The sequence below is a fragment of the Hirundo rustica genome, chromosome 2, assembly GCF_015227805.2.
Source record: "Hirundo rustica isolate bHirRus1 chromosome 2, bHirRus1.pri.v3, whole genome shotgun sequence".
Classification (NCBI taxonomy): Eukaryota; Metazoa; Chordata; class Aves; order Passeriformes; family Hirundinidae; genus Hirundo; species Hirundo rustica.
The window spans coordinates 109,855,681-109,882,700 of NC_053451.1; the positions used below are offsets into that span (position 1 = coordinate 109,855,681).

The following is a 27,020-nucleotide window of genomic DNA, read 5'->3' on the forward strand; positions in this document are numbered from 1 at the left end:
TCCTTCCGTGCCACAGCACAGTGGGCCACAGCTTCCTTCAGCACAGGGTTTTATCAGCTGTGCACAGTACAGTGCAGAGAGATGCTCATCAGGTCCACATCGACCAAAGGCACCTGCAAGGGCACAAGCACCATGGGAAGCTCACGTGCAGTGGGAATGCATTAAGGGTTTGAGCTGACAAAAGCCTCCAAAGCTGCTTTGCCACCTGGTTCCTCTCAGGGGATTGAAACAAAGATCTTTTGCGTGTATTTGTCACCCTTGAGGCTTAGCTCTACAGGCAGGCAGGTCACTTACTTCTCTCAGGTATGTCTCACCTTGACCTGAGACAGTGGGCTCCCTGTTTAACCCTGACTTGTGCTCCCTCTGTTCACTGTACCCTGAACTCCAAACTCTTATCCATGTCTGGATGACTGCAGGGAAGGGCAGTCTCCTTCCAGTAGAGAATTAGAGTGCCGGTAAAAAGACAACTCTCCCTGCTGCCCCGTTTTACAGACCCTTTAGTGTGACACAACATACATGGTACCACAAAGTAACCACAATCAGGTACCCAAATGTAGTGGTGTGAGAGTTGTTTTATTGAGTTTTTAAGTTATTTTTGTAAGATTTTTAAGTTATTTTTGTAATGGTTCAGTCCACTGTACCCCCCTGTGTTTTGTAATAGTTTTCCCCTTATAAGTTGGTTGTTTAACCAGACGTTTTATGTCAATCATTCCTTCCCTGCACCTGTCCCTGTCAGTTTCCCTCCTCTCCTCATGGTCGCCCTGTCTGTCACTTCAAGACCCTTCCCTGGATTCTGGAAAGATCCAGGAGAGGTGTCGAGTGGTAGGCTGGTGCCCGGGGAATCCCCTCCTACCCTCCTGTGATTTGTTAGTGGTTCAAAGGTTGACACCCCTGTTACCAACCCCGTGTTCCCTGGTTGGCTGACCCGTTGTCAACCCTCCCCCGTTTATAAGTGGCCGCAAAGCTTTGATCTCTGCTCTCTCTGGGCAGCAGTGGTCTGAGGCGGAGCTCCTTGCCAGACTCCCCTTAATAAACTACCTTCTACCCTGCCTAAAGAGAGACGACTCTTTTTCCGTCGCTGCAGTCGCAATTCCATCGGGTCCACTCGCCGGTGTGGGGAACCAAGAACCCACCGGGAGGAGGTTACTCGCCCTGCCTGTGACCCCGACCGATCCTCGTAGTAGCAGTGCAGAACTGAGCTAGCCTGCACGCCTGGAGGCGTGAGAGGACACTGCTATACCCAAACCAGTTCAGCTGCCTGTCCCAATATTCTCTCACTCCAGGTGGGTTAAGTTATACCAGTATTCAGCAGCTTTGAAAAAGAAGTGCTGAATTTTTACTTCTCCTCTCATTGGAAAGAGGGAGGAGGCTGCAAGACCTTGTGCCGACATGTAGGAACACAAATGACCTAAAATTTGGGCGTTAAAACAAGGTCAAACCCTTGGATAATGTCCCCCTTAAACTATAAGAATTTTAATGCAGATTTCAAGAAATACGCTATTACCCCAGACTTGATCCCTCAATTCCAGAGGATGTTCCCTATGAACAACCTCTCACAATGCATTTCGAAAGAAAAGCTTCAAGACACCTCCCATCCTTGTCCATCCCCATCATGCTTGCTCCCTGCTCCGAGTTCCTTTTCTGTGAGTTGGTTTCCACCCTGTGCTCCCCATCCTTGTGCCTGTACTCACTCAGCACTCGTCTGCTGAAGCCAAGCAAGGCTTTTACCTCCCATTCTCCTCTTGATTTCTCGTGGCAGTCTCAGGTTGCTGCCCACCCACTTGGGGGATATCCAGCGATGCAGTGGATGCACGACCCAATAGGAGAAAAAGTACAGTATCATTTCTTTAGTGCTTTAAACCTGCTTTTCCTTTTTGGCAGCACCATGTTTCAGATCCAAAGCTTTTTTTTTTTTCTTTTTTTTCTTTTTTTTCTTTTTTTTCTTTTTTTTTTCCCCACAATGAAGAGCAACACGGCTTTTCAAAATAGACAAAATTATTAGTTATTGGAAATTCAAAAAAGAAACCACGTAAACCATTCATGTATATAATGAATAAATTCCTCCACTGGAACAAGGTGCTCATTAGATTCCCCTTTCAATGCACGGCCTTGTTATTTACATTTAAAGCATTTGGTTTTCAGATGTTACAATACTTGCATCTTTATAAAGGCAGTGTGGGCTCTGTGACACCCAGAAACTCATGCTGTGCTACTGCTTTATGGCCAGGTGAGATACAGGAACCTGCCAATGACACTCCTCCATCTCCCCCTCTGTGCATTTTGACAGGACTCCTTTAGCATGGCATTAACTGAATACCAGGAATAATCATTAGCCTAAGGAGCCCATTCCTTCTCAGGTAACCATGCCACCTGAGCTGTATACATCTTCTACTCAGAGCAAAACAGGCACATTTTCTCAGTGTTAACAATTTTTTTTTTTTTTTTTTATTTCAGTTACTTTTTCACATAAAACTTAATGTAAGCTACATAAATCGTGAAATGAAGAAATGGTATTAAAACTGCAAACTTAGAAGTGTAGATTTAAAAAAAAAAAATCGAAATCAGTCTTTCCTTGCTAACAATGACCATTTAAAACGAACCATATTTTGATGGATTCATTTAATAAACATACCATACACTTCTCAAAAATAAATAAAGAACAACATCAGAAAAACCAATACTATCAACAACATGAAGCATTTAGTCATCTTTTTTCTTTTCTTTGAAAGACATAAATGAAATTTCTAGGCACAGTTTTAGGCATTATAGAGGACACAGAGGCAATAGGTTAGTGTGCACTGCGCTGTACAAAAATACAGTCTGAATAAATTACATTGCTAGCCATAAGATTAGACTTCACTTACCAGTCAGTTCATTGCATGTTTAATAATATACAGTTACATGCTAATCCATATATATCATTTATATTTCAAACACATAGGTCTCTCTATATTTGTTTTTTAAATTTACAAAAGCTAAACGAAGTTGTGCAAGAAATCCAGAAGAGGTGCTGGGTATTTGTCAGCACCGGACGGTATACTTTAAGCTTAAAAAATACAAATAACTAGCCCTGCTTGCAAGTTTGCTATATATATATTTATTCATATATATTTGGAAGAAAAAAAATGCATTTGTTGTGGGAGAGAATCATTCTGCCAGTGAGATAAAGTCAAACAACCGAAATAATGGTGACATGACACAAGCACAACATACAAAATTATTAATTTGTCGTACGTACACTCAGGACACAGACTTGCATCTTTTTTGTGGCTAAAAAACCCCCAAGAATCAGCACAGAGTTGCATTTACTTTTAGTTTTGTTCTGCAAAGAGAATGCTTGCCAAAATTTGCAATGGTAAAGAGGAAAAAAAGACACTGCAGTAGCAACTTAAGTGAAAGGTAGGTACCTAAATGCACATACGAGATGCCCAAACACAAAGATCCTGAGGAGTCTCAGGTAGGTCCTAGTAGACTGCAGCACCTTCAAGTGGAAAAGCAGATGTTGGGACTGAAAATCAGATCTCTGACTCAGCTGTGAATCAAGAACCTTGTATTTAGGCATTCACATTTGTAAATTGTTTTGCCTGAACACCTTTCATATTAACAGCCAGTGACTTGCAGAGGACACACAATTCATTTGCATTTGCCTTAGGCCTGGCAGTCGCTTTTGCTCAAACTCTACATAAAGAAAAACAATTTGAAAATTAGATATGGGTTCAGCATTGTATCTTCTCGTCAGCACAAAGTGCCACACAATGCCAGCCCCAACGCACCATCTTAGAAAGATACAGACATCTTATCACAGTGGGCTTCTCTGCACTCATCTAATTCCCATGCCAAACTACAATGTTCTCCATGCTGCTAAGTAAAAGCAGAACTACACAGCTGTTCAGAAATTTACTGAGTTAACTTTAAACTGAATATCCACCTTAAGTCAGTCCCAGGAAATAAAGCAGAGTTACAAATGCTCTCTTAATGCCTGTGAAGTAACTGGATACAAGTTTTATTCCCATCCCTTTTGTTCTCCAGGCATTGCCACGCAGTCCCCTCCATGTCAAGCTGTCATTTTGCTCCATCTAATCTAATTAATCACCACTGGTTCTGCAAAGACTGCCGATTGGGAATATTCTGCCACGGTAGTACAGACTGAACTCCGGAGCATCCCAGAGCTCTATAAACCACCTGCACAAGCCAGCAGTACTTGTACAATGACCTCCCAAAGGCAGCCCCGTGGTCCTCTGCTCACTGCAGACCCTCAGCACCCTGCAGATGACACCAGAAATGCCATCCTAACGCCCGGTAATTCAGGAGCCTTTTCCGTGGAACCAGCAGAACCATTTGTGTAGAGGTGGATGTGCAACCCCAGCATATCTGCTTGTGCAGAGGTCCACACAGAATACATTTTAAATTTCTCCATTAAAAAAAATAGTTATTTCTAAAGATTACAATTGTATAAAAATATGCTTATAATTAATTGAAAATATCCAGATAAGCAAATTGTAAGCAAAAATAAAAGTGATGCGGATTAAATTCATGTAAAGGGTCTCCTTATTTTATCTTGGGTTTCATTTCACGAGTACAGTCTCTGCATGTTTTAAGTGGGAAACATAGTAAGCAAGGAGTAATCAGTTGTATATAATCATTAAAAAGTTCATTAGAAACTCATCTTTTAAAAACAGATTACCTCCTGAAGTGGTAATGTTTTAATATGGACATGATGGGGTTTCAGCTTTATTCTTGATGATCAGGGACACTCACAACCTAACCAGATTTTTAAAAAATGGCAGTTTTTTAATTTGCAACACCCTTAGAAAAGAATTTTTAGCAAGAAATAGCATGGAAATAGCATGAAGCATGGAATAGCAAGAAGTTATTTTTGTCCAGTTCTACCTTAACTTGATGTGAACTTTTAAGCATTTCCCGTAACACAGAGTCTGTACAAGGGCATATACAGAAGACAAACCATTGTGTGTTTATTTTGTAACACCAATCAAAATTGGGGGTATCAATCCAAGACTTTCAAGAATGTGTACAAAGTTAGCATTTTAACCACTGCATCACAGCTCATATTTCAATTTTAAGATGAATCATTTCTCTCCCTCTGCATATATATTTGCATTATATATATTCATTTATAACTAACAAATACCTTTCAAAAATATAACCGAACTTGTTCCATATGCATTCTTTTCATGACAGTATTTGCAGGTTAAAGGGGTACTCAGGACAACTGCAATTCATTCATACATTTCAGATGTCTCAGGGACAGACCAGGTCTTTTTCTATTCCCATTTATCTTCATCCCTCCAGCAAAACACTGAGAGCTGAGACAACTTCCAACGACACAGTCAGAAGCACATGTCTCTGGGTTTGGACTTCCTTCAACAATCTGCTACAGCTGGCACGGTGATGTCGATTACTAATTCATGAAATCCTGTGTGGGTTGGTGGCTTGTTTGGGTTTTTGTTTTTTTTAATTATTCACCCAGCAGACTGTTGAATGCAGATATTAGACAAGTCATTAACCAGTTACATTCACTGCCCTCAACACAGTCCCTTGCAACTAATTCCTTAAGAGCGCTTTTGAGCAAGTAACAAGGGGCCAACTCAGCCTATTGTACAAGATGCCACTGCCTGCTTATCAGACATCTGAATCCTCTATGACACAGGGAAACTTCTAAATGGAGCCCACACCAGCTGCTCCCCTGAAGGCAATAGCAGATGCTGGCATTGCATTCTCATTCCAACTAGTTTTCTCACAATGATCGCTGTCACGTAGATCCTTTTGCTTGTTGTCAGGAAATGAAGTTTATGTATCAGCAGCTTGCAGCATCTGCCTATGTAAGATCAGCAATCCTAGTGTTTGCAGTTCTTCTAAATGGTTGTAAAAGCTGGTTACAGTGTTCACACCCAAAAGGCAAAGGCTATTTTATCAACAGAGCAGACTGTTGGTGCTCCACAAGTGTTCTAAAAAAACTGTGAGCTAGAAAAGACGGGGTAATCCTTTTTTTAATTTTTTCATTAAATGATTCTAGTAATAGTCTTCATAGTTCTTAGGGTTCAGGCAATAAAGAATGGCACCTCCAAATGAAAATATAGTTGCACCCCATGCCAGGCCATAGCCCCAGTTGAATTCATGGTATATTTTCAAGCTGACCGTTTCAATGAACTTGATTGGGTAAAGGACTAAGCTGCAGACCTGGAGAACAACTGAAAGAGAAAAACAAACAAACAAAAAAAAAACCATCAGGAGAAAGCTTATTTTGCTTCCCTAAAACAAAGAAAATATCAAATAACTGAAATTCACATTTAAAATGCTTTTGGTGATTTTTAGCTTGTAAGTCCTGCTCTTTTTAAATCACCTTCATTTCATTCACAGAGAACGGAGCAGCTCTTCCAGGCTCCCTCGTTGATGAACAAATATTATTGCTATGATATAATGATGATCCTTAAACATCCACAAAATAAACAGTGAGAGTAGTATTTCCAAAATTCTTTTCTGTCACTCCTTTATATTTCAGTTTGCAGTCATTACTCCTTCCATAACAGCAAAACTTCTTCTATTGCCATTATAAATAAGTCAAAACGAGACGCGAGAATACATATTAAGAAATGTAGCTGAGAATCAAATAATTTACTTAGCCTAGAAATAATTCATTGTCATAGGTGATATATACTTGTGCTCAGTAGAGACTCAGCGAATCACATATTTCATATGCATTACTGTGTTCTGTAATCAGAATTAATGACATTCTTGCACAGAATACCAAGGAATCTATAAAACTTGATCAGTCACTAAACCTCAAACCAGCAAACTGTTATGAATTTAGGGGGTGGGTCAGAAATATGGTGTGATGAAAGAAGATAATAAAATAGATCAAATCCAAGACATTAACAAGCTTCAAAATCATTACTTCCTATAGCACTGCCTCTGAAATCCATAGATACACATTGGCCATTTCACTCCCACACATGCCCTTGTCCAGCTGGCCCCTTTCATTAGCCCTGAAGACAAATGCTCACCTGTCCTGAGGACAGGACTAGTATGGGGAGATCATGTCCCATGTTCATTGGAACCTCAGTGATAAAATTGTATAACTCACTTTAAATTTCAGCTCATCCCACCTTAACCTACAGAGTAGTCTTTGGACCCTTACCTGAGATTGACAACCTGAGTAATGCTGGCACAGCGGATTGTCTGATATGGATATCAAAATCCACAGGACTTCTTTTTTTTTTTTTTTTTTTTTTTTAATTCTACAGTTATTGAAGTGTTACTTAATGTTATTCCATTTGAATATAATTTTTTGTCACAAAATACTGTGCAACATTTGAGAAACTGGCAGGATACACTGGGAAAAACACCTAGTCTTATGAAAAGATTATGCATTCCAGTTCTGTATAATGAGAACATCTTTATATCCAAAAGCACCTCAACACATGCTCAGCTTTCAGACTCATCTTTAAGACCATTGAAGGTCGGAAAGGATTTCTGAAAATGTATGGAAATATGTAAGTTTTTCTTTAGTGGCTTCCTGCACTGGGGATGCCGCATCTCCGCTGAGTCAATGCAGAAACTGCTCCGTGTGTGTCTGTGTCAAGTGCAAATAAAGTCTCCACCTTCCCCAGTGTAACATATGAAGTATGCTTAATTTTAACCTACAGATTGGACTTGTCAAAACACAACCAAAAAGAAAGTGATTCTCTTGGAAGAGAAACATGTTGCTAAAGCAGCAACACACACAAGAGGGGTTTTTTTGACATTTCCATAGTGAGGGTTCCAGCTTTTCCTACTCTTGGTCCCGATATGCTATTGTAGAACTCAAAGGAAGTGCTGGCAGCAAGTGGCTGGTGGGAGCAGCCACCCTACATAGCACTGTCATCACTTTGCACTAATTTTGCCTTCTGTCATTGTTTTTTCCCTGTAGAGCAGGAAGGGAGCTGTGTAAGCTAGAAACAGCAGTCAGCAAAGTTATGAAAAATGACCAGCATGACCCCAAAAGATGTTGAAAGCAATGCCTGCAACTACTGATCTGTTTCTAATGAATTTAAAGGAACTCCACGCTATGCTACCCTGCTTAAGGGAAGTGGGCACTGTCTTTGTTCAGAACCACAAGTCTTTTCCTGTAGAAAAAAAACAGGCTGCAAAGGAAATCTTTAAAAATCTGCTACTCAAATGCTATTCAGAAAAGACTAATCATCTCAGACTTGATTGTTCACTTCAAATGTAGGCACGTTTTTATGAAGCACTACGATGCTTGCAATATGGGAACAGGAATACTAGTTTTATTCCACTCACATGAAATATAAGCAATTATATATACTCATCATATTAAACACGTAGAAATCATAACAAATGCTTTGAAAGTAGAAAATTTAATTTCAGTCTTTTTTTTTTTTCTTTGTTTAAATGTTTGACTGTAAGTTTTGAATCAAAAACACCCCACTTATGATGTGGTTTTCTAATTGATCTGTAGTTATGAAAATGCTGAGGGTAGCTAGTAAGTTCTGTACTTCTGTTCTCTACCTCCTGGTCATTTCAGATGAGTAGAGCCTTTCATTAATAAGTGCTGAGTGTTTCAAAGATTACCTGAAAATGCAGCTGCAACAATGATCGGGGGGGAAAAAAAAAAAAAAAAAAATTCCTCTTTGTAGCGCCAGGCAAGCTGGCAGTGATGAGAGTGGACACTAATCTCAGAGATTCAGGATGAACATCAACAAAGAAAAGAGTATCATAAGGAGGGCAGTATGGGCCCAAGACAACATGCTTGGAAAGATTGCAACCTCTTCATGGTTGAATTTCTTCAAAACTGGACCAGAAAAAGCTGTCAGTGTTAGTGACCATCCTGCCTCAACAAGGAGCTTGGAGTACATAACCTACAGAGTATTTTCCCCAACAGTATTTCTTTGGTATTATGACTCTTGCTGCCCTGTAGCAACCTGCACTGCAATCTACTGAAGTCAGTCCTACTTTTTCAGACCATTCCATCAACTTCACAAAATCAAATTCTGGCTTTCAATGTATCTGCAATTTTTTCTACTTCCACTGTAAAATTTGACAAGTAATCTATGATTCTGTCTTCCACATCATTATGAAAATAGGTAATAGCACAGAACTAAGGATGCAATCCAGCTGGACTGTGCTCTCTCTGTCAGAATTAAAACATACCTCCTTAAGTATTCTCCAATTATTATCTCCCACCATTTTATGTTACTCTCTTACCTATAATATTTTCACTTAGCCACTGTCTTCCCTAGCTGGCACGCAAAAGCATCTTGTAAAATGTGTTAAAAACTGGCTAATGTCAACAGGTTATTCTTCCAAACATTGTCACATTTGTTAAAACACAGCACCAAAAGGCAAGCGTATTTTTTTCTTCTGTTTCTTTTATGGGCTTTCAGCAAGCACACTTTCTCTTTCTGCCCCTAAATTACACTTGGTTAGCACTTATTTAAACGGTAAACGTATCATGAAACTCCTTCACTGACATTTTTGTGAGCCTGCACTTTCAGAGTTTTCAGCACTAGTTTGGTTCATGAGCTCTAAGACACCCCAGATCCATGAGCTGGAGACCTCCACTAGACCAAAGAGCCACACGAGACAAGTGGCTCCATGCCAGATTTCCTGCAACTGCCTCCCGGTCTCCTCCATATTTTTCCATAACCTGAGGCATTCCTCGACCTTTCAACATTAAAATAGGTAATGTCAGCTCTATGAAAACACATTCGCATCTTTTCATTACTTGCTGGCCTATTCTCAGCATCTAGGTTGAATTTTAGTTTTTTTGGTCCCTTTCTTTCTCATCTCTTCCAGTCCTAGCCAGTCAATCTTCTCCCTCACCTACAGAGTTGTTAACTGAATCCTGAAGCTGAGGAAAAAAAAATCAAAACTTGAAGGAAAAAATAGCCTGGAGCCAACTGTTTGGACTCTATAAAGCACCTAGAAATAACTTTTCCATTTTGTCCTTTCTTCCATACAGAAACCTTTTCTACCCAACACCCACACATCATTAAGTGCTTCTGGGCAATTCATTTTGTGCCCTTTTTCCAGAGGCAGCTGATGGACTCCCAGCCAGAGTTACACAGAATATTAGGTCTTGCCAGCACATTCAGGGTGGCAGGTCAGGGTGGTGTTTACCCTGAAAGATTTGTGAAATCCACAGATGAAGGCCTGAATCCATGGAAAGCAGCATAAGGCACAAACTGCTAAAATCTTAGCTTTCCCCTCTTCAGAGGGGGATTCGTTCCGTAATTCTTTTAAGATATGCCATCCATATTCATCTCATCAAATTGCTGACATCAAAGATAAAATATGTAGGAAACATCTTTTAACAATGTCAGTGTTGAATCCTGAAAGAATTCTCTCAGATTTTCTAGCTAATGAAGAAGAATGGGGCAGGTTGTCTTGGCCTCATCATCTCTCTTCTTATACGCTTCAGGTTATGGCTGTTCAAAATGCACATGCACACTCACAGAGGCAAAGGGAAGATGTGAAGACCATCATGAGCTAAAGAACCCAATTCATTTCCTCCTAGATTCAAGTAAGCATTAACCCCCCTCACTATCAACCTTTTGTAGTAAAGACTAGAAACAATTTTACGCAGAGGGAAGCACATGAAGACACAGTAGGATTTGAGGCAATCTTTTCTTGTGGAAAGCCATTTCTTTTTTTAGTACAAACTTAACTATAAAATTAGCAACACAGCAAGACAGGCACGTATGGCTGAATAATTACCGAGTTACCACACAATGTTATGACAAATGAAGCCAAAAGCCAAGCAAGAAACCACTACAAAAATTAAATAGCTCCATTTCCTTCAAAGTTAACTGCCCAGCATACCTTTTAAACCACACATTTAACACTAAATTTTAAAACAATGGCACCAGTACCTTTGTTAATTTAACCAAGCAAACAATGCTTCTGTTATGGAACAAAACCAGATGATTTCCACTCAGGGAATCTGATTCTCGGTTGCTTTAATTTCCTAAAAGCAAAGGAAATGTAATCTAGCAATATGTCTTGAGCACATAAAAGTGCATCCTGAAGGGCTCGGTTCCATCAAGGCAATGTTATCAGCAGGGGGCAGCAGGAGCCTTGCCGGAGTTGTGCCACATCCCAAACTCCCTCCAACTCCACACTCTCATCCTCTCATATCCTCCTAAGTGGCTTTTTTTAATACATCCCGAAGGTTCTGTCATCCTCTTCATTATGGGCTATCAGAAGGGGCTTAAGCTGCTGGCTCCAGTGCAGATGTGAGTGACAGGATGAAGGCAAACCACGGCTGGTGAGTCTCAGGAGAATCTGAAACATCCATGCTGACGAAGCCCCAAAGCATCAGAATATATAAAAGGGGATGATTTGATATTGTAATTGTACCTCGCTGGATTAGTCTTACAGACAATTCAGATTCTTAGGTCTCCCTTAAGATTTTGCGATAGTTTATATAAACTGTTCCATTTTTGTGGTTTTAAAACCAAACAGGGACTACGCTGTGACAGCTTGTTAAATTAATAACCAAGCAAGATGACACAACGAAATTAATTCCTTATGGCACAGGGGCATATATAAACACCTTGCAAGATAATCCTATTTATTTTCACATGTAGAGCTTCCAGGGTTCACCTTTGGGTATTAATTTCCCTGTTTTAAAATTGCAAAAGAGAGAACATTAAAATAAAAATGGCTTTGCATGAGAATAAAAATGGGGACATCAAACAGCACAAAGTCACAGATTAAAAATTGTATTTTGAGATTTATCCCCTGCCACACATACTTCACAAAACAATAAATATAATGCAAATAAATAATTGCTTATGAACTAATAATAGTGCAACTGCAAAAATGATTAATGCTGTGCAGAACTTATAGCCTGAGAAACCTCATTGGAGTTAACCCAGAAATAACCAAACACCTCTGAATTAATAAGCAGAACAAGGCGAATCTCCCTCCATGAAAGTTCATCTGCTCTCAGGAAATCTTTTTAATGATGCCAGTGCTTACCTGCAGCAAAGAGCATGACTGCAACTGGTCTGTAGAACCGCCTCCGAGATCCCACGCAGATGGAGATCAGCCCAACCAGGAAAGCTATGAGAATAATGGCAGCACCACCCAGCAGCAGAGCCAGAGTAGCTATCTGCCAGTCTAGGGGAAAAAAAAACAAAGAGGGGGAAAAAAATAATAATACAATTTCAGTAAAACAAGCCCAGAGGCCTGACAGAAACAACAGAATATGAGGAACACAGAGGCTGCATCAAGGCTCAGGTAAATAAACAGCTGTGCCTTGACTTTCTTTTCCCCTAATTAGTGAATCACCTTCATAAAACAGATGTAACTCAGAAGCAAAGTGCCACAACTTCCCACGCTTACTCAAGCCTTAGTTGGCCTCGTTGGGATTTCGTCTCAAGTAAAACTGAGTAATTTGGTCCCCTGGTTTTTATCTAAATTAGAATGAAAAATTGAGGCTGACTGGGGATTAGCTGGTGTTGTGTTAGCTGACCCTCAGTCTGCTGTGACTTTCTCACAAAAGAGAGTGAAAGTCAAACCTCTGCTTGAGCTGATCAGGATGACACAGCAAGGGAAATGCACGGGGCCTCATCATGCACACCTGTCCCTTGGGAAGTACCAAGGCCACACAGTATGAGTAAAAAACTGAAGAGATGCTCAAAGGTTTAAAAAAAAAAAAATATATATATATATATATATATATATATATAATTTATTTTTTTTTCCCCCGACACTAAAAGATAGCTGGAAGCCAAGATTTTCTAAAGGCAGTAACAATCATTAGCTACAGACCCAGTCAAATCTCAAGCTCATTATAAAATGTCTGTTGTCTTCAAGCATCAGTTTTTCTTCCCCCCAAAGCAACCTCTGCACTTGGCCCAGGGTATTTTCTAGGTATTCTCATATATAATGGATGCAGTTATAAACAACTTGTTTGCAGTCCTATATCACATAAATCAAAATCCATTTGTAAGCTGATGGCCATGATGCATGTATACAACATTTAAGATCTAACTTAAGAGGTTCTGTGGGATTTTAGAAAGGCACAGGCTTTGGGCTGTCTCTTTTCCCAAAAGAATATCTAAGATCTTTCTTCTCTCCAGTAGCAGGCATCAAGAAAAATAATCAGACCACTATTTACTGCTTATCACTACTATTTACTAGTTCAATGAAGATGATATAAATTCAGCTCATGGGAAAAGGAACTATGGATCCTTTGCATCTCACTACTTTGAAAATACTAGCAGTCATGTGATAATCAGAATAAAATGCCCAAATGCATTACACAGCTCAAAGAAAATAAGATTATTATTTACAAATTAAATTAGATATCTTAAGGTTACTGAGACAACAACAACAACAATGAACATCCTCTTTTGGGAATGAGCAAAAAGCACTGTTTTAAATAAACAATGGATCCAGTTTCAAGAGGAATCTAAACTGCTGAAGATACAGACAGTGCAGCTGTGGAGTTTGGGAATGGAATGCTGGCAGCTATTATCACCAAAAAGCCTTCATATATTACATGAAAAAGGATGAAGGAGATTAAAAGAAGAAAGTGGGTAGAAGAGCTGTAAGAGCATTGCTTGAAAAGAAAGTGATGTATTTGTCCAAGTACACACATCTATTTTCATTCTTTGCAGAAATCCAGGCATGTCCTTTACTAATAATTTAATTACTAAGTACTCAACCTTCCAAGCTATTTCACTCCTTGTTTTCTTACTGGACTAAACACCAAGGCTGGGAACAATCTTTCATTCTGTCATCAGCATGCAATCTCTAATGTCAATTTGCTGTGTGTCCCACTGCTAGACCATCATTATTGGGATGGAAATATGATTTTAGTACAGGACAGAGATGTTTCGCCAAGTGGTTTTTAATATTAACGTGAGCCTTCAGAAACACCAAGAGGTGAGTGTACCGATGATGTAGAAAGCATTTTTCCAATATCAGAGTGCACTACAGATATAAAAAACAGAAATAAATAAACAGAATGGATCACTTTGGAATGATATGAAAGGAATCCTGGCACTAGAAAATTACACAGATACGAAGATCAGCCACATAAATCCATTATCACATCAAAGTTAAAAGACACATAAAATTAATGAAATAAATCAAAGGACCAGACAGGAAAACTCAGAAACTAAATTTTTGTGAAAGTCACCACAAATAATAAAATATTAAATGCTATCTTTGCATTGATCAGGTGCCAAACTCTAATGCAAAGAGAATGTGTACCACACTGAAGTAGCAGCTAAATGGAAAAAAGGTTGAGCATCCTACTGCTTTCCAAAACCACACTGGAAAAACCACCAAACAACTGATAATAAATTAGGCAAAGATGACATGTGAGGTTAGCATACAGTTTAACTTCCAGGACAAATAAACATAATACAGATTTTAGAAAGGTTAAAAAATGAACAAACTACCTTACTAAAGTACTGATGTGGGAGGTAAAAGGACAAATGAGTGTTGGGAGACACCTACACTCCCAACTGAAAAAGAACTGGCTTGGATAAACAAAATTAATTTCTTGAGTAAGACAACCTACTCAGTGATGCTGACAGCAGGACAAAACCAAGGCTCTCACTGTTCCTCGCTACCAGCTGGGGACCAGGTATTGAATGTTGTGCTCTGGGCCACATCTGGAATTGCCTATTTGTTTTAGTCCCTTTCACAGGAGCATACAACGCTACCAGCCTTTGCCTTGAGCTGCAGGGACTTTGGTTGAAGAACATGGTGAAGGTCAGACATTAGTGCACAAAGAAAACAGGACCAAACTTTCCTACACTGGCTACCATAGTAACCACGTTTAAACCTTGTCACCCTGGAAAAATGTTAACTTTCAATTCCGAAAGCCATTTGATCTGGTGACAAAATAAAGCTTACGGTGGATCAAGAATGCAAAATCTTCTGCATGGGTCACCTACCTAATAGCAAGTTATTTATTTATTTATTTTAATCCAGGCCATTGGAATTTACACAAAATAAAAGAAAGATCCAAAGAAAATGGAACCACTACCTCTGAAGGCAGAGCACCCTGTAAATCAGATAGCTAGAATATAAACATACAGCAAACACAGTTCTTCTACAATAAAGATCTGTGGTGCTTCTCAGACTACCCAGGAGTGATTTACAGCACACAGCACCCAAATGGCATCAGGAGATTGTTCTGTTACACAGTGCTACTGGTACACAGAACATAAACATCATAAACCTACCTTAAAGTATCCAAAATATGCTCATACCTCTTCTAGGCATGCACCAATCTTGCAAATAAATCACTAATAAGAACTGTAAGTTCAGGAGACTCAGCAGTTCAGTAAGACTGCTTGTTCTCACAGAGATAGAAATATTTAAAAACACAAGTAAAATGGGGCCTTATGGATGATAATTATTACTTTTCTGCATTCAAAACACAATTGGTTACACCTGACATCAGTCTTTTTCACTGTACATCATTACAGTTTGGGTGTTTTTTAAACTACACATACATTTTTTAAGAAAACTATTAGGAACTGGTAAAAAACAAACAAACAAACAAACAAACCCAGTAAAACTCATAGAAATGTTAATAAACTTTTAGACTTTAGAAATCGCTGTGACCTAAAGTCATGCCCAAATATTATTTCCTTAGTTGGAAATAATAGTAGGTTTACTAGTAGGTTTAGATAACTAGATTCTTTCAGTGTTCCATGATTTTAGCAATACATTAAGAACTACGCTAATAGTGCCGCCTTTCCCATCCAAACTAGAATTAAGACATTTTTGACAATTGTTAAGCAACTCGAGAGATTTCTTAAGAAAAGGCTCACTTAATGTACCCTATTTTTAGGTCTGAAAATCCCCAAGAAGCATCCCTATGTCTACAACCATGAGAAATATATACTGCAGTTCTGACAGCAATTACAGTGTTTGCATATTTTTAACTATAACAGTCTGCCCATTAGTTTGGGAATATATATAAATATGAACCTAGGCACTTAATAAGTATTTTCAATACATATTTGGTGAAAAAAAATATTAAAATTACCATGGTCAGGTAAAAAAACAAAACAACCAAAAAAACAACAAAAAGCCCCCAAAACATGATACTGTTTCTTTTCAGTTAGTTCCTCATATAACAGTTCAATGCCTTTCTGGTCTCCTTATTGTTTGGAAATTCTGCCTGTTTCGTAGTAACCCAGAGGTCCAGTGTCAACTGTACATTGACATTTCTAACTCTCCTCCCTTCTTTCCCCAAAAGAAATGACCCAAGGCTTTAAGCTGTACAGTATTTTTTTAATTAAGAGCGGTGCAATTTCCTCGATTTCTTGGTAAAAATAATACCTCACTACTAGAAAAAAAAAACCAGGGAAAGACATAAAAGAAGAAGAAAACATAACTAAGTCCTGAAATGCATATTTTAAAAACTAGGTCCTTTTTATAACAAAGGAAGATGAATGCAAAAGGCTAGTATAGATGTCATGTTTTCAGTAAGGTGCCCCAAAATGAAATATATTTTTCAACATGGCATTCTACCATGTAAAAGAAGTAGAAGTGGTGGGCATAGAAACATACTGTGCAGTATGTGAAGCATTTGTGCATAGGGCTCTTTCAGACAGTGCATGTGAACTGAATTAACTTCTTAGAGAAACAATCAGATATTCCTTTCTTCCATACAATGGCTGTTCATCAAGTCTTCTCATAACGCCTGAAGTACCAAACACATGCAGCTTGTACACGATGAAGGCACTGCCTGACCTTCTGGCACTAAACAAAATCCTTGGAAGAAACAAAAACACAACACTCAAGTAAGTTTTTCTGCTTCATTGCAATGCTTCCACTTAGGAAGTACCTGCCCTCAGACAATAAATGCTCTTAAGAATTTACAATATAGCATTTAAAATCAAGAATAATGATTTTGAAAGAATGTGTGAAGTGGAGAAACTTGATGCACCCACATATAAGAAATTAAATATAACCCACTAAGTATCATGAAAATCAAATAAATATGATAGAGATATTCCTAATTGCTTCACATTCAAACTTAGATATCAAACAGCCAACAAAAGTTTGAGAAGTGTAGCGTATATATAAAAACATAAAGGCAAACTCCAGTTCCTAAACCTGGTTGCATGATCAATGAGATTTCTTCTTTCTTCAGCAGGATCATGAGCAGAGGCCTCTGAGGAAGGCGAAGGTCCACTGAGTTCTGTAAAAAAGCTGAGGAACAGCAGGAGCTTAAGTTCTCACATCACATTACTCCTCAGAGGTCACCTTTGGAGCCTCAACCCGAGGCAGAATGATGGTTTCCAAAGAGCTGCTCAGAAGAATTCTGCCCTGGGTGAAGGGGATATTGGGTAAAGCTGGGAAGCCCAGTGCCTGCAAGTTACTGGGTCCACACTCCTGCACAGCCAGCCTGCAAGTACAGTCCTTTGGGATCCAATGGACACTTCTGAACACTGCAGGCAGAAGTGCTTTCTGGCAAGGTCCATACCAAACCTCCATAAATTATTCCAGCCACAGCTTTTTACAGTGCAGCCTTGTACAAAAATGAAAATAAATAAGTATTCTCTGCTTGTTGATTAGCAGAGTATGTTTACTAGTGCTGGCTGCTGCACAGATGTACTCTGGCCTTTATATATTCTTTTTATTTTATGGATTGAGAGTAAGATTTTTCTGAAGTAGGAAAATTATTTCTGCATGTGGCTACTCAAGTCACTCAGACACTTAAAAAGCATTACCAGAGCTACAGGAACCAGCCAGCTCTGGCTGAAAGCATAATTTCCTTAAGAGAGAACTCACTTTACACCAAGGCCGCCTTCTAAAAGCCATAAATTTAAACAAATGGAATAGCTATGTTAATTCACAGATATGTTAAAAAGAAGCTGTTTGTGGACATGACATTTTCCCTAAGAAATCTGTCTTCATCCACACACAGGAGCATGTGGGACAAAGCCCTCGATAACCCAAGTGCTGCACTACACCCATGAGATTACCAGGAAGACTTTCCCATAGTTCCAATTCACCAGGACACTGACAACACCCAAAGAGAAATTTAAGCATTTTATGCTGGGTGTCAAAATCCCTAAGTGCCTCCTAAGGGTAATTCAAAGGCTCCACATAAAGCATCAGTCATTCTGCATTTACTGTACAAGAAGCTTGTAGGATGATTTAGTGTTCCTGATGCCAAGTGGAGAGTCACCCAGAATGAGTCAAAGAAAAAGAGAACAAGCAGAGAGACATCCAAAAAACCAGCTTTCTGGTGCAGCCCCTGTGTCTTACAGAGGTGCAGAATGCTAATGGGTAACGAGGGCAGTGAAGGAGGAAAGGCAGGTGCCTCCTTAGCTGACATACACCGGGGGCTAGAGAGTCTCTCAGAAGCTGCAAGGTCTTTGCTTCCCAGCTCTGCCCCCAGACTCTAACCTCACACCTCTGCTCCCTTTTCCCAGTGGGGTTTCTTGACTGCTAGGGTAGGTTGTAAGTGCCCTCCTCCATCTGCTAGACACAAGCTGCAAAAAGATTTATGATGTCCATGAACAAACAGGTACAAGGGAATCCAAATCTGAGTCTTGCTTCAGAGAGCCTCTTACCGACCTGGTCCCTTCCAATGCTCTGCTGCTGTTTATGCACCTTTCCCCTGATGCACAAGAATGCTGACCATTACTGGGGGGCAGCCCAGACTCGGGGCTCTCTCACCTTTGAGGGAAAAAGGCATCAGCAGCCCCCTACAGAGCTGCAACCCTCTCACTTGGGCTCCTCCTATGGCTTTCTTCTCCAGGAGAAGATAACTGAGATGAGAGAGAAAGAGGCTGACTACTCCAGGCAAGGTGACAGCCCACTGGCAGGATAAACCAGGCAGAAGGTGCTCCCCCAACTACCCTCCTCAGGCCAGAAAGGACGTGCTTGATAGTCTGGGGAAATAACTGGGCAGCCACTATGCAGACTGCTCACCTCACGAGGGAAAACAGGGCCCTTTACCTTCCACCCAAGGATGCCCTTGGGAGTGCAGGGGATAATTTGGTTACATATGTAAAAATATGGTAAGCAACTCTACTGCTGTGTAAAAGAGACAGCAAGACAACAGAATGGTCTAAATGCCTGGGGGGCTTGCAGATGCATGAGCAACTCGAAGTGCAGCAGGTGCTTGCTCATCTGCCCACAGACACACACCTCTCCTGAAGAATAAAGCTTGCATTCCTTATTTATATGAAATACATACACTCGGCAGAGGTGTGGGTTGGGGTGAGGTATGTCGTATGTCTGCTCTGTGGCCCGCCTTTATTTCTAAAATCACAAAGTCCTTTGAACACAGCACAGCTTCAAATACAGAATTAAGTGGTGCCATTATATAGACCTTTATTTTACCATTTATAAGCAATATGCATTGCACACTGCTTTTGCCAACAGAGGACTTCGAGACAAGCACAGCATTACAGAAAATCATGTAATCTATAATTCATTCACAGAATAGTACAGCATGTACTCAGGCATTTCCTCTATTGAATACACAGCATTCTTCTGAGATTAGCTTGCTACTATGTCATTTTAATTATTGGATATTCATTCATTCAATAAAAATAATAAAAACCCTCAAACAACTGCACATGCACAACTTTGAGAACTTCTCAAAAACCTGGAGCTCTTAGAAACTCTGCCGTTAGGAAAGAATAGTGGGAGATGTATTATACAAACTTTTCACAATAAGATCACTATTTCTGACCTCTTCTATAAAAGCTACTACTTTTTAGCAATCTTAGGTACCATGCTTTGCAATGTAACTTCTTCCACAGTTATCAATGTTCTTCCAGAAAACTGGAAATCTTCTGCAACTTTAAAAACATTCCCATTCCATTGTTCCTTCAGAAAAACAATTAGCATTCAAAAGAGTTCAAACTGTACTTCCCATCAGAAGGATGGCTTTAAGTGGAACAAATGAAATACGTAAAGCAATACAGTTGGATGGACTTTACCATTCCTCCTGTTACCCTGAATATTACGTGGTCATCTTGGGCCACAAATCAGTAGCAGAGGCAACACTCTAAGCAATTCTAAATATAGAAATCTCATCAAATATTAAAACTTCTTGCATTATTGCTAACTCCAGGGACATCATATTTAATAAACAAAAATTAAAGCAATGGGATACATTACTGATTTTAAAATTGCAACTAACAACAGCAGTAGCAACAACCCACTATAGCTACAAGTCTTTTTTTTCTCCTTTTTTTTTAAGAGTATTATCACTGATAAGATGCATGGTGCTCTTGCCCTAAGGAGATGAACCCACACAAACATCACAGATGTGCTCTAACCATGTCTCTTACTGCTTGGAGAAGGGTGGCAGCAATGGTACCCTCCACCATACTAAAAGGTCCAGACTGCTGCTTCCATGGCCTTGGGAAGTCTGAGGCTAAAATAACTGGTCCATTTGTAAGAGAAGGAGCATACCTTAAAATATTCTATCAGGAGTTGCTGTGAGGGGTAAAGCCAATTCAAGGCATTCTGCACAGTCTGAAGAAGCCAGACAGACATCAGGCATGAACAGAATATCAGTCATTGCAGAATCACAAGAACAATTTAGGTTGGGAAGGACCTCCGGAAGTCACCTAGTTCAGCTCCCCATGGAAAGTAGGGCCAACCTTCAAAACAGACTCAACTTCAAAGTTAGATCAGTCTGCTCAGAGTTTGAGTTTGAAGTAGTATGGCTTTTGATTTTATATCCATCTTCAGATAAAGTGCTGGGGATGATTATTAGAGTTAATATACAAAATGACACTACAGTATTCAAAACCTGAAGGAAAGTTTTATTAATTCCTCCTTAGATTGTATGAGCCACTTTTTTCAGGTTAGTAAAATTACATTCGTTCTTCTGTTATTTTATAGCAAACTACCAGCCTTGCTGAGCTTTTTACAAATACATGTCAACATCAAATCTGAGCAATGATCCAGATCTTCTAATGAGGAAGCTGCTTTTGAGCTAGCAATTTCCCCTTGGAACAGCTCCTTAGATTCTGAGCAAGGAGATACCATCCAAGACTATTCTGGCATGTCAATTCAGATATTTGCATCTAATGTGTAATTAAGGTTAAGCCCCTTGAAGTGCTACCGAATGAACAGCCTCTGATGCTGTTTTTATTTTAAGAACAAATTAGAACAAAATTGGTAGCACAGAACTAGACTCAAGTTGTTAGCACTGTGCTATAGGCTAAGCTTACCTCCATTGTTTGCTCATCACAAAGTTTAATATACATTCAGAGACTCTGCTGCATGTATTTCCTGGAGAATGTTTTATCTTTCAAGCATTCATGGACAGTTCTAAAAGAGCATGATATTCTTGAAGAAAACTGAATGTTGCATAAAGAAATCCACAGGTTGTAAAGCAATAAAGCCATATGCCCCCACATTCACCTGAATGAATACATGTTAATCAAAACCATTCAAATGTATTTTTTTATGCTGTTTTCACAATACACTGAAAGGCTGAAAAGAAGCCATTGTTTTCTATGAATAGCATATACACGCATTTAAGTCAAAATAGACAATGTTCACCTGCAGGTCAGATTCTATGGAGCCCTTTATTTCTTCTACATTACATTTATGTATCTTTGATGTAAAGAGCTATAATGACTGCATTCTGTTGCACAAATTCAAATTTACTGCTAATCTGCAGGAAGAGGACAAGTACCTGTGCAGGTATAGATACACCAGGCAGCTCTACACAGGATGCATTTAATTTTAATGGTGTGACAGGAATAAATTTTCATATACAACTCTTGATAAATCTGTAAATGAACCATCACAAACCTAGATGTAATGAATTTCACAAAGAGGTCTAAAAAATTAAACTTGTTTAAAGAGACACAAATTTAAAATACAGTTGGTCTAAAGTCAACTTGTGCATTAGCCAGGGTAAGCTTTGATCACAGAAAACAGGTATATGCCCAGACAGTTGGTGAAACTACAGAGCTTTGCACCTGCATTTCCGAATTACAAGTTTTTATAACTATGCTTTCCACACAGGCAACTTTGTTAGTTTTTCCTCTCCTGAAGTTGCTGCTAGTGAGAGATTAACACAGACTCTAAAGACTCCAAAAAACAGAAAAGCAAATTAAGATGAGATATTTTATAATTCCCAGATGTCAAAAACTTAATTTGACTCATTATTTTACATACTTGAATCACAATTATTGTGAAGTACTCACACAAGTTTAAAAGTAGTGTGTGAGCAAACAATAGCCTGCAAGTTACAAAAATGCCATTGGAACAGTGAAAGAACGAATATGAAAACATGCTCCAAACACTAGCACTGCTCAATGTAAAATGAGATTATTCCCTGCTACAACAGGCAGTGCAACCATGCTCTGTGCATTTCCTTCTGCTCTCCACTACCAAGTTGCCCTTCTGACAGCAGTCAGGGGTCCTACATCTAATTATAACAAAAGTTTTTAATTAAACCTCGAATATGCTTTAACAGCTTCTAGTATGAGCTTGCCCTTGATGGTGCCACTTGAGGTGCTCTCCTTCAAGGGATGATGAAGCAAATCTCTTAAAACCATGAGTGAAGATGCCTTTTTTCCTGTGTGTGCTGCTGCTTCTCACAGCTAGCTGCAAAGCTGCCTGCACCAGTATCAAGCTAAAAGAGCTTTCCCTGTGGGAGCTCTCCACTATCTCCAAAATACTGCTTGCTGGATTTACAATGTAGGAGGAAAGTGCACTTAAAATATTAATGCCAGCACACAAAATGGTCTCAAATACATGCCCAATCCAACCTGAGGAACTCAGTGGGGGCCCTCCTATGGGCTTTAATAGCAGTTGTACCACACTAGCAGAAGGCAAGAGGAAAACAGTGCAGTTTCTCATATTTCAGGTCTGGTCAGAATGCAGTACTCTGTGCTGAACATGAGGAAAGTGAAGGGTTTGTCCCAGTCACCTCAAGTAAAACAATCATTCACTTCTTCCACAGCAGTTTGTGAAACTTGGCTCTACTAAACTGGAAAGTATTTGAGGAAAATGGATAAAGCTCATTGAAGGAACTTGAATAAAACTGGATAGGCAGGAATTTGTGCACATGACAGAAGGCACCAGCAGAGGACAGATCACATTTTCAACACACAGCATCCAATGAAAACTCCATCTCATTTCTATCCATCCTCACCCATTCATCTTCCACGTCCCCACAGACAGACAGGTGACCAACAGAGGAACAAGAGAGATTTGTGTCCTTTTATGCTGTTCCATAAGCTGTCCTGCTTCTCCTCCCGTCCCACTTTTGTGTGTATGTGTGTGTACACACGCATGCGTGACGGGGAGATGGATTGAGGGGGGTACACAGTAAAGTGTGTGGAGTTGGGGGGGATCTGAAACAGGTTCTCATTCAAGCCATCTGAAAAGTCTTCCTGTAATCAAGGGGATACTATTTCAGGAGACAGGGAGAAGGGGCAAAGGATTCACGTTGCTAAGGAGACACGTAGAAGCTGACATTCCTACATAAATTTCCATTTTTACCAGGGAAGGAAAAGAAAGCACTTCAAACTTTGTGCAGATACCCTGGTAACTGACTGGAACCAGCATTTCTTTACAATTCATTTCACGTTATTAAAAACAAAATCCGAAACAACATATAAACCCTCAAATATTACTGCACACGACAGGAAAAAAAAAAAAAAAAAAAAAAAAGGCAGCACAGCAGCAAAGGAACCTGTGTAATTCCAACTCAAACTGAGATCAGTTATTTCCCAGAACCTATACAAGGACTTCAGAGAATAGAGGAAAAGCAAACACACCGAGAATGTAGTCAGTCCTTTGCTTTCCTTCCCAAAACACTCATCCCTGATTTAGCCAACCAAAGAGCACAGCAATTCAAACAGATGATTTATCAATTCAAGTGTGTGTATGTGTGTGTGTGTGTATGTGGACAGGAATGGGGATGAAAACGATGCGAGGGGAGGCTGGCTGCATTTGTCAGTGTTTCTACTGGGGCTCCAGAAGTTGCTATCAGGCATAAAGTAAATAAAACCACCCATGAAAACCAAAACAATTATCGTACTACAAAAGAATTTACTGAAAAAAAATCAACAGGCAGCTTGTTTTTAAAATTCACAACCCGTTTTGGAAGTACTCCAGGCAATAGTGAAAGGCCGTTTTAAAAAAATAACAATCTGTGATCAAAAGACCTAAAAAGGTGAAGAATGAATGAACATCAAGAAATCACAACGGGGAGTGTGGCATGAAGGCAAAGGAGCGTGAAAGACGATGGGGAGATCAGTACGTGCTAGAGAAAGACAAACACAAGCACACCCGGCGTGATGGAGAGAGTCCGAGCCCAGGCGTCCCCACTCCGGACAAAGTAGCAACCGGTTTAGAAAGCCCCAACTTTCCAAAACCAGAGACTTCTCAGATGGGGGCGGAGGGCAATTATCGGATACCCGATCCCGAGCAGTTTCTGACTTTATATGGAAGCCGCCACACGGAAAAAAAAAAAAGAAAAAAAAAATCAAAACTAGTTCAAACTCGGGGTCTTCTGTGACAATAAATACCACGGCACATAGGAAGCCAGTGACCCGCTCCGCTCACTGAAGCCTCACACCTCCCGCACCCCGGGCACGATCCGAGCGCGGACGCTCGGCGCTGCCCCTCTCTGGGAGCGCCGCCCGCCTCCGCCCCAGCCCGACCGCGGCGAGATACGGTGTCGGGGAGGCTGGCGGGAGGACGGGGACGGGTGAAGAGCGAAGGGAAGGGCGGACAAAGGTGCAAGGGACTCTTCCCAGCGGCAGCCGGCGCGGGGAGCCGGGCGGCAGCGGGCGAGGCGGGGAAGCAGCGGGCGCAGTGGGGCACGGCCCCGAGCACAGCTCCGGTCCGGGGGTCTGGCCCCGGGAAGGGGCTGGGATACAGTCCCGAAAGAGACGAGGGTAAAGGAGAGACTGCTCGAGGGATGCTGGTGGGTCAGCCAAGGCACGGCGAGGGGACGAATTCTCAGTGCCCGGGGTGCGGCCAAGGCAGCGGGAGGCGGACGAGGAAGGGGGAGAACAGCGAGGGCCGGCGGCAGAGGGGGCCGGGGGCAGCGGGGGCAGCCGAATCTCACCGCTGTGCAGCGTCGACTCGCAGAGCCAGCTGTCCAAGTTGCCCGGCTTGCGGCAGGACTCCCAGAGGGACAGGTAGTACTGGTGGTCCGCCGTCACCCAGGCGGGGCTCAGCACGGCTCCCAGGTCCAGGCACAGCGCCAGAAAGATGCACACCAGCCCCACCAGCTTCAGCGGGGTCAGCACCGAGACGCGCACCTCCTCCATGCCGCTGCCGGCCGAAGCCATGGGGCCCAGGGGAGACGAGGAGGACGCGCTGCCGCCGGCCCCGAGGGGAACAGGAGCGAGAGCCCAGCTCCGCGCAGAAGGGGCGGGCGGAGGGAGAAGCGGCGAGACCAGCGCTGTCTAACGGCGGCGAGAGGCGTTCGCAGGCGGCGGCAGCGCCGCTCCCTCCCGCCCTCCTCCGCCACGCTCCCGCCCCGGTGTATCAGGTGCAGCAGCTCCTCCGGCGCCGCCCGGCCCGGCCCGGCCCGGCGCGCTCCTCCCCGTGCCCGCCCCTGCCGGGGGAGGCCGGGCCGCGCTCCGCGGGGAAGGGGCGGGGGCGCGGCCCGGCCGGCCCCGCTCCGCCCCGCCGGGGGCGACTTTGGGGAACTTTCAGCGGCTGCAGGCGGCGCCCGAAGCCTCTCCCATCGCCTCGCGTTCATCCCCGCTGCCCCGGAGCGGCCTCCCCGGCCCTCCGGGGGCCTCGGCCGCGCCGGGAGCCGGAGAGGCGCCGGCTGTGCCCCCGCGGCCCCGCGGGTGCGGCCGGGCTGTGAGGGGCTCCCGGGCCCGCAGCCCCGGCCCCGCCGCGGCATCGCCACGGCCAGGAACCGGGCGAAAGGAAAGGGAAAGGCCGCCTCGGATGCAGGATTAGCCGTGCCTGACCTTGATTCTTCTTCTGGAGTGACCTTTAAATCACAAGTTATTAGTGGAGGGTTTAAAAAAAATAATTCAGCGTTTCATTATTCGTGTGTGGACTTACCTGCGATTCGCGCTTCCCTCTCCCTTCAGCGACGTTGCTGATCCCAAATTAAATCTTTGAGGAAAGATAAGTACTTCGCCCGATTTCCATTTAGTCTCTGTTTATTTTGTTTAATTAGCACTGAGGTGCTGAGAATGTCAAGGGCAAATGTTTAGGTTAGTTATTAAACAAGGTACTAGTATAATTCACTGTCTGAACCAGCTCCTCCTCAAGATAGAAACACAGGCAGGCACAAAGGTAGAGTGTAATGTCCATAAAGGTTTATTAAGAAAAGAAGAGCAGGAAGATTCAACCTGCAGATTTTAAAGTGAATGTTGCTACTTGTATTTGAGGGAGACTTATAGAGTGGGAAGAGAAAAATTAAGCCAGAAAACCATTATCTAGTGAAGAAACATGGGAAATCTTTTCCATAACTGCTAATTATTAGATCCCTATTAATAGTATTTAGAGATGTTTTGGTTTTGTTTTTGTTGTTTGTGGGTTTTTTGTTTTGTTTTGGTTTTTTACCTTTCTAACTATAGGAATGTTCACATTAATTTAAAAAGGTGCAGGATTAAACCCTAGTGGTTTGCACAACTTCCTTTCAAGTTGAATTTCATTCTGTTCACAGTTTAAGGCTGAAACAGAAAGAAAAGATATTATTTATGTGACAAAATTCTCAGAGCACAAACAGCTTTGCTCTTAGAGCTACTCGTAGGAGAGAGCATACGATGTCTAGTCCTGGCTTCCCAGTGGTGTTAAGTTAGAGAACACTTACAGCATATTGCAACAATTTCTCCTTTTCATTTAGATGTCTCCTCTACTGGAAGCATAACCACCAAAGCTCAGCGCCCTGATACCATAGCACGTGTATGTAAGGAGTTTGGTGTATTTCTATCGGGCTCTTGGCCATAGGTATCTGTGAATTCAGCTACCACCAGTTTGTCACTAATCCTGAAAAAGAAATGCATTTCCTTGAGCTGTTGCTGCTGTTGGAGCTGTTGGAAAGA

At 41.4% G+C, this 27,020-nt stretch overlaps 1 protein-coding gene across 1 annotated transcript; it reads right to left on the reverse strand.

Moving 5' to 3' along the window:
* Positions 1 to 1,970: 1,970 nt before the first annotated feature.
* On the reverse strand, positions 1,971 to 25,548 carry TMEM47 (transmembrane protein 47). Its single transcript, XM_040055326.2, has 3 exons — positions 25,073 to 25,548; positions 12,001 to 12,141; positions 1,971 to 6,209 (listed from the first exon to the last, which is right to left on the reverse strand). Exons 1-3 carry the CDS (start codon positions 25,296 to 25,298, stop codon positions 6,031 to 6,033), a joined length of 546 nt encoding a protein of 181 aa, XP_039911260.1. The 5' UTR covers positions 25,299 to 25,548; the 3' UTR covers positions 1,971 to 6,030.
* Positions 25,549 to 27,020: the final 1,472 nt, after the last annotated feature.